Source organism: Otolemur garnettii, unplaced genomic scaffold (assembly GCF_000181295.1).
Source record: "Otolemur garnettii isolate 467f Iridium unplaced genomic scaffold, OtoGar3 scaffold00204, whole genome shotgun sequence".
NCBI classification, from domain to species: domain Eukaryota; kingdom Metazoa; phylum Chordata; class Mammalia; order Primates; family Galagidae; genus Otolemur; species Otolemur garnettii.
The window spans coordinates 1,424,085-1,432,856 of NW_003852599.1; the positions used below are offsets into that span (position 1 = coordinate 1,424,085).

The window sequence follows — 8,772 nt, forward strand, 5'->3', positions numbered from 1 at the left end:
TGTACCTGTGGGAGGACTGCCCTTGTACCTGTGGGAGGACTGCCCCTGCACCTGTGGGAGGACTGCCCCTGCACCTGTGGGGGGTCTGCCCCTGCACCTGTGGGAGGTCTGCCCCTTCACCTGTGGGAGGACTGCCCCTGCACCTGTGGGAGGTCTGCCCCTTCACCTGTGGGAGGACTGCCCCTGCACCTGTGGGAGGATTGTCCCTATACCTGTGGGAAGACTGCCCCTGCACCTGTGTGAAGATTGCCCCTGCAGCTCATTTTGGTCAGAGCCAAATGAAGAGATCCTGAACCCTGAAAATGTGGATGTTCTCTTGGACAAGGGCAGAGGTCCTGCTGCCAATAAAAGCCAGGATGCTGCAAACTTAGCCTTTCTGGACCAGTAAGAGAGAGGACTAACTTAAGGTCAGCTGCTTGATGCCAGGTACTTTGTAAACTCTCTTTTAATCCTATCAGTGAGGTACTGTTATTACCCTCATGTTATAGGTGAGCAAACTGGGGCTCTGAGACGTGGAGTTGCTGGTGCCCAGCTAGAAAGTGGGGGAGATGAGATTCAGCTCTGTGTCTACCTCACTTCAAAGTCTATATCTCCCCATACCTTTACTGTGCTTTGCAGACAAAACCAAACTCCATGAGCCACAGTCTAGAGAAGAGGCCTGGGTTAGGCCCCCTCTCCCCAGTGACATCTGGAATGTCCTAGACATTGGGGCGGGGAGGGGGGCTGGAAGAGGGAAGAAATTAGGTTCCCATGTCTGATTTCCTCCCTCATTTGACATAGAACTTGGTTTAAGAAATGTCTGTTGGATAAGCAAATGTATAAACTTAAACAGAATTATGGGAAATTGCCCCACAAACTAGTAATTGTCCCCAAGCACCCTGTGAAAGAGGCTCACATGAGGGGTCTGAGATCCTTATTTCCTTGGACAACAAGTGCCCTAAGAACTGAGATTGCCTTTCCACCCCTAGCGTCCGTGTCCTGCATACCTTGGTAGACAAAGTGGAAACCTCTGGCTGGTACTTGGCCTTTGGCACTGAACTTAATGAGAACTTGATTGGAGGTGGCCAAGGGCAGTGATTCTCCTGCCGAGATAAGGGGCGAGAAGGAGAGGAAGACAGTGAGAACAGCAGTTGGGACCAGCTGATAACATCCCAGCCAGGAAGGAGGGGCTGCCAGGCCCCCATGCAGCAGCAATCCCGTCCACATTCCAGGCCTTCCTGAAATAAAACCTCACATATTTACTACACTTCATAGAAGGCTTCTGCATCCATTGTCTTAACTTGACTGATGGCCAGTGTGAGGTTGGCATGACAGAGTTCCATACGCTTATTTAGTAAAACAAGAAAGAGAGGTTCAGAAAGATGAAATGACGTGCTAGAGAGAAGACAGCTGCTAAACATGTGTAGGGCCACAGGGATGGAGACAGTGACTATTACCGAGCCGAACTTGGGGATTTACTTGGAAAACTGATATCAATCTGATAAAAAAAAAATGGCAGCCGCTGCTGGGAAAATGGGTGATGGGATTGTCTAAGAGCAATTGGCCTTTCCCAACCCATGCCCCCTTCTACCCTGTGAAATGACGGATAACCAGAGCTATTCTATACAGTAACTCACTGCTCAGACTAGGCGGCTTTTCAGAGTCTAAGGAAGTGCTATTAATAATTATGCTAGCACAATTAAATCGAAGCTGGGACTGCCCCAGGCAAAACAGGATGTGCTGTTACCCAGTGAATACCAGAGGAATTGGGGGAAGCTAGGGGAGCCAGATAGCCTCTTTAGCGGAAGATAAAGGGAAGAGACAGCTCCAAGTGGAGCCTCAGCCGTGGAGTGTAGACACCTTCTTGGAGAAGCCTAAGGAGGACACGGTGGAGGCAGTGGCATGGCCACTCTCCATGTTGCTTCTCTGAACCCCTGAGAGGGCCATGAGCCCATTCCCAGAAGGGAAGTCGGGGCCACAGAGAGTCAGGCTACGTCTCCATTGCAATGAGGGCTCCACTAAGGGCCCCTGGGAGGTCCACCGGTGGAGGTCCATGTGATGCTACTGACCATGGGAGCAGAGAGCCCTTTCCAAAGCACCCTGGGATTTATATATGACCCAGATGGTTGAGCCTGGCTAAGAGTCACTGCCCCTGCTAACTTCTGGCAGCCAAAGCAAAAAGAAACTCATGAGGACAAAGCCTTCCTTCATTATCACTGCCATCTCTAGCTCCTCCTCCCAACAGATGTGAACAGGGTGAAACTTAACTTTTCTCCCCTCGCATAGCTTAGCCTGACAGAGGCAGATAGGACCCCAGGGTCTCTCCCAGAACCCACGTTGGCTTTGGTCCTGGATATGTACACAAGCCTCCTGCGCCATGGGAAAGCCCTTAGTAAAATCACTGGACATAGGAGAAGATTTCAATTTTGAGGAAGGAGAGCGCTCTGCCAAGTCAGAGCGAATATTTCTATGTGAATCAAAACAAAGAACAGGGAGACGTCCCGGCAGATTTTCAGTCATGATTGTCACAAGATTAAATCGAGCATCGTATCTGTGAAGGCAGAGGAAGAAGGACCTAAGATTAATAAAAACCACCAAGAAATGAGAAATGCTACCACAGGGCAGCGGGATTTTACAGAAATGGAACAGTGACATGGAGATGAAATTTGGGAAATTCTCCAGAAATCACAGAAAAAGGATAAAGAGATTAAAAGAATGAAAGAAATGACGAGCAACATGGCAGAGAGATGAACAAATCCAATATGTATATATCAAGGATCCCAGAGAGAGAAGACAGAGAAATGGAAGGGGGAAAAAATAATTTAAGAAAGAAGATTCCTTTCCTAAGACTTCAGGTTCAGATTGAAGTAAGATTTGCCAACTGCTGGATCTCATTAGTGAAGAGAGACCTCTACTCCAACATATCCTAGAAGGCTTTTTAATTTTAAAAACAAAGAAAACTATGAAAATCATATAGACAGAAAAATGTAGGTTACTCACAAGGACTAAAATCAGGCTGGAGCCTAAGATCCCAGTGAAACATTTATTACAGCTTTGAAAGATAAAAGTTTTGTGACACATAATTTGATGTGCAATCAAGTTGTCATTTATATATGTCAAAAGGCAGGCATATGTCATTTATATATGTCAAAAGGTGACAGAGAGTACTGCAGTTATGAAGCTTAGTTAAAAGCAAGCCCACCAAACCTCAAGTAGGGAGTTTAAGAACTAGCAGGAGGCAATAGGACCAGGAAAGTATAACAGCTATTCTTAGTGAGGTAACAAAACGAAATGCAAATGCAACAATTTGTCTTTGGGGAGGAATTCCGCAATTTGAAACTAATCACTCACAACATTCCTATAACAGTGGAAATACACCTGGGAAAAGTTAGAAACCAGAGATGGGTCCGGTATGAATGGAAAAACAAGGATGCCAAGTCACGACAACACAAACAAAAACCCAGAAAGAGCAAAAGAAGATGACAGAGATCAGAGCAAACATTTTGCTTATAAAGCCCATGAGCAAACTTCCGATTAAGAGAGAAAGACTCTTGGAGAAAACGAGGGAAGAAGACCTATAAGGTAAACACAGATACGAAAATTGTGAGAAAGGCAAGATAACAAAATATCGCAACTGCAGTGGGAGATATTTTAACACAACATTGTCAGTCTTTGATGTATCAAACAGGGAAACAAAACAAAGATGGCTGAGTGGTGGTCATGAAACTTCCCCTACTCATCCACACCTTGGGGACAAGGGACACTGTTCATTCTCATTCCTACCCACGGCTCATTGTCAGGGTTTGTCCAAATAAGGAAGGAGACTTCCTGTCTGGTACATGATACTGACATCTTTAGGTCTTTCACTTCTACCTGTCTATCTACATTTCTTTCTACTTCTTTGGATCCTGTACACTTATGTCCATACCTAACATACATCCACAAGTAGGACCTCCAGGTCCTAAATGTACACCTGTCTCTTTTCTTGTAGGTCCTGCATCTATTCTTATATATCTATATCTACAGCCATACTTTACACATCTCTATTACTACCTACCTACCTATTAAGAGGTGAAAAAGAATCCTACCCCAGGACATCCTGATTTATATATACTCTCGGTTGGGTGTGTACCTGTGGCCTGGTGGTATTAAAAAGATCGCTTCATCGAGAATCACTGATACAATGGATTTCAGTCACAAAGTTAAGTAAGACTGATTTAATGCTCTTACAAAGCTCACTTACTCCTAACAATAACTCTAGGAGGCAGACATTTTATTCTTTCCATTTTACAGATGAGGAAGCTGAGGCTCAGACAGATCCAGTACTATGCCTGAAGTCACCTTGCAAGCAAGTATGCCTGGAGCTAAGATTGGAGCTGAGTAGAGTGACTGCAGAACCTAAACTTCCCTACAGGGAACTCATGCTCTTCTAAGATACTTAAGGAACTGGGAAAAAGAATGTTCGTGGCTATTGAGAGCATCTCATTTAACCCCCAAAGTACAAATGATCTGGGCAGCACCTGTGGCTCAAAGGAGTAGGGCGCCAGCCCCATATGCCAGAAGTGGTGGGTTCAAACCCAGCCCTGGACAAAAAAAAAAAGTAGAAATGATCTTATCTCCAACCAGCTCATATTCTCCTGGTAACCAGATGGCAATAAAATGAGAAATTAACACACAAGTTTAATGCAACCAGAACAAAATCTGTGCTCTTGGGGGAAAAGAAGAGGCATTCTTAACTAACTCTTGGGCAAATAGATTAAAACAACACATGTTATCATGGGCTATTTAGGAAGTAATGATGACGAAAATAGTACATATCAAAGTTTATGGCATGAGGCTGAAACTGTGCTTAGAGGTGAATATATTACTGTAAACACACCTTTATCGCACAGAGAAAGAAATAAACATGGCTCTCCAATCAAGAAGCTAATGTAAGAGGAAAAAATAATCTGAAGAAAAAAAGGAGAAAGGAAATTAGGAAATAAAGGCAGAGGTTAATAAGAAAATAACAACAAACTCCACAAGGAGAATAGATAGAAACAGATAAATTAGAGCAATCAAAATTTAAAGAACATACAGACATAAAAGCACAGAAAATCTGATACAGCTGAGAAAAAAGGGGACTATTGAGGCAACATTCAGGATAATAAATAAGGGTATGGCCACTAATACAAAGGAGATTAACTATCATCGTCGTATACTGTATAAACCGTTTTGCTAAATTTAAAAGAAATTACGAAGTAGATTTTTATTAAAGTGATATACCTGAATAGACCACTAACTATGGAAGAAAAGGAAAGAATAACCACTGAACAGGAGGAAATAAAGTAAGGAGACACATTTATTTGTGGATGATATTACCTCTCGCCCAGGGGAGTCAGGAGAATGGGTTAGTTCTGGTATGAAGAGTCCAGTGACTTTACAAAATGAGCATGCCAAGAACACCAGTCTTGGGATGTACTAGCAAAGAGAAGTTAGAAAATACAGCAGGGGAAAAAGAGATCCGTTCAGAACAGCAACAAAAATCTTCATGGAATATCTAGGAATAAAGTTAAAAAATGAATACTACCTAAGTGAAAATGATTGCACCTTTCCAAAGGCTATAATAGATAAATAAACAGGGAGACACCCCAAGGTCCTAGGAGGGAAGAATGAATTAACATTATAAAGTGGTGTGCGTTCTCTCTAATTAATCGATATGTTTTATGAAATCCCAGTCAAAATTTGCTGCAATGCTTTTAACTGGACGAACTATTTCTAAATTTTATCTGGAGGCAAAAGTAAGGAAGAACAGTCAATAAAAAACTCAAAGCAAAGAATGACCATGGCTACTTCTAGGACCATATATTTAAAATTATTACCATAGTGAACACTTTATAACTTTATAACAATTAATCAAATTAAAATTAATTTAATGAAAACTTATAGCAGAATAAATGGATTGCATTATTAAAACTGATACAAGAATAAACAGACTCTTTCCAGAAATGAAGAATAAAAAAAAGAATAAATAGAACTTAAAGCAAATGGAAGAAAAATCTAGGAACAAACTTAACCCCTAATGTCATAAAAATTTAGTATATGTAAATAGGGCATTTTGAAAATTCTGCTAGGACAACAAATGAACTATATTTGGAAGAATATGATTAGATTCCCTAGATCAAATAAAAAATAATCAAAAGGAATTCTAAAGGTATTACAGCTATACAATGAAATTAAGAAGTAAAAGAAAACGCAGAGGGTTATTTATTTGATCAGCGTAAAAGCAAAGGAGAAAACTATAAAGGCAAACATTGATAGATTTGATGTTGTGGGAAACTTACATTTTCTAACATTAAAGTACCCTGAAGAAAATCATATAGCAAATGAAAAACTGGAGGGTAAAGCATTTTATAGCATATAATGAAGTTTGTTTATACTAAATATGGACCTCTATTCAACAAATAAGAAAATAAATGCTAATAAAAAAATGGACACAAATTCACAAATAAAACATGCGTGAGTCAATAAACATTATAAAAAGGTTAACCTAGCTGTCATGAAAAAGCAAATGAGATACCATTTTCCCTTTTCAAACTGATGACAGTGTTTTTTTAAATTACTTGGTTTCTATGAGAATAAAATATTCCCTCTTACTCATTGTTGGTAAATGAAGTGACAGTGTCTTTCCAGAGGGATGCTTGCCAATCTGTATAAAAAGCCTTAAATATCTCGCAGATCCTTTAATTCTCCTTTGAGATAGTCTAAGGTCAGAGAAGTGTATAAAGTTATGTGTATGATACATTGAATTACTAACCATAAGAGCGAGAAATTAGAAACAATTCAAATGTTCAGTAAGAGGGAATTCATTACATCAACGTTAAATAATTCTGTGGGAGACTATTATGCGGTATTTAAAATCCTATTCTAGAAGGAAAAAATGACAGAGCAAAGCTCACAGTGAATATTTCAATAAAAATATGTATATTGTTTGTTCAATAAAATATGTGAAAGATTAGGTCTAAGTAGCTGTAGGGACTAAATACACTCCATATTATCAATGGCTCTTTCGGGAGGTCTGTAGTTTAATCCTCTCTATTGTTATTTTGTTTTGTCCCTAAGTTTTTTATAATGAAAATGCAATTGTGTTTTTAATTAGAAAAAAATCAGAAGTCTGATAAACCAACAGGGGAATGCTGCACCACTTGGTGGCGGTGTGGACACAGCCTTGGTGAAGCCTCAGCTCTGCTCTCAGGAGTTGGCCTGGTAGCGCCAGCACCAGGAGAAACACAAGGCTGTGTGCTTCACCTCTGGCCACGTCATGCTTCCAGAGCCTCCTTCTTTATAGCTGACCGTGATGCCCCCAGCCTGCCGCTGTCCCCATGCTGGCTGAGCCCTGGGTACCTGTGTGGGAGCCGGAGAGGGAGCTGAGGAGCCGGGAGTGCTGGCTGTGGCCGTCGTGCACCTCTACCACGTCGTTGAGGGCCGTGTGGAAGAAGGCGAACTGGCCAAACACCACTGTGGAGGAGAGACAGTGCAGAGAGCTCAGTGTGGAAGGTGGGGCAGGTGTGCTGGGGGCAGGGCAGGGAGAGTGGGGGCCCCAGGCTCAGGGAGGGCCACCTGGAGGAAGTTGCTGGTTCATGGGCTAATGGCTTGCCGAGGCTTTCTACTGGCTGATTAGCACATTGGCAGGACACCAGGGAACTGGGAAGGTGGAGCTGACAACATCAGGGACTACACCCATAGAATCTGGCCGGTGGAGGTGGCCCTGAGCTAACCTAATTCCTTTCCCAGGAATAAGCCCCTGAGAGGGCTTTCAGTAACCAGCCCCCTCAATTTTCCATGTGATCTTACAGCCCCACATTCTCTCTTTTTCTTCAAAGTCCAGCAGAACAGGGAGTCCCTGGACACAAGGTTTCCCACCACTAAGAGGAAGGAGGGTGGTGAGTAGCAGCTTCCTCCTGGGGAAGGCACAACTGTCCCCAGAACAGGCAAACCCAGAGGGAAGAGGGAAAATGACGTATATTAAGTGCCTACTGGGGCCAGGAACCATGCTTGCTGTGTACATCACCTTCCTTGACCATGACTCTTCCTGACAGTATCCATATTTTGTAGACAAAAATCCGAGGCTCAGAGCTTAAGAGAGTTGCCCAAGGCTACTCGGCTAATTTGGGCCAGGGGGCTGAAAAGCCGATGGGCCACAGCCTTCATGAGTCTTCAATCAGACAAGGTCTAAGAGCCTGGCCAATTGATGGGTATTCAATCCACCAGCTGTACATTGTCGGGGTCTCCTCAGCCCTCCCCCTCTGTCAGTTCCCGCTGCATGGGCTGGGGTCACTCCTGAGCCACAGTTCCCATTCAGCTACCTGCCAGACCCCAGGTTAATCTACCTGCACCTGTCTCAAAGTTGGCCTCCTGCACCTAGGGCAAGAGCCAGGGCAGACCCCACTCCACTTTCCCTTGGAGCCTTGAGCACATAGGAAGTAGGATGTATGTGTGTGTGTTATGTATATTATATATGCTATGTGTGCTGTGTTGTGTGCACACATGTACCGCATTGCCTGTGTTGTGTGCATACACGTGCACTGTGCATCTATGTGGCATGCTCTGTACACGCACACATGCATTGTGTTGTATGCATTATGTGTGTATATTGTGTATGTGTGTTGCATGTGCTATGCTGTGTGCTCACACTGATGTTGTGCATGTTGCATATGCAGTTTGTATATGTGCGCTATGTGTGGATGTGTTATGTGTGTTGTATATGTAGGTTGTGTGCAGGTATGTTATATGTTGTATATTGTGTATGCATGT

At 43.0% G+C, this 8,772-nt stretch overlaps 1 protein-coding gene across 1 annotated transcript in view; it reads right to left on the reverse strand.

Moving 5' to 3' along the window:
• The window catches only part of CSMD2 (CUB and Sushi multiple domains 2), a 575,968-nt gene that overhangs the window by 92,735 nt on the left and 474,461 nt on the right, over positions 1–8,772 (reverse strand). The window contains exons 32-33 of the mRNA XM_012812368.1: positions 7,363–7,476; positions 987–1,082 (exon numbers count right to left, since the gene is read on the reverse strand). Of these exons, the coding sequence (XP_012667822.1) occupies positions 987–1,082; positions 7,363–7,476 (210 nt within the window). The remainder of the gene's footprint in view (positions 1–986; positions 1,083–7,362; positions 7,477–8,772) is intronic.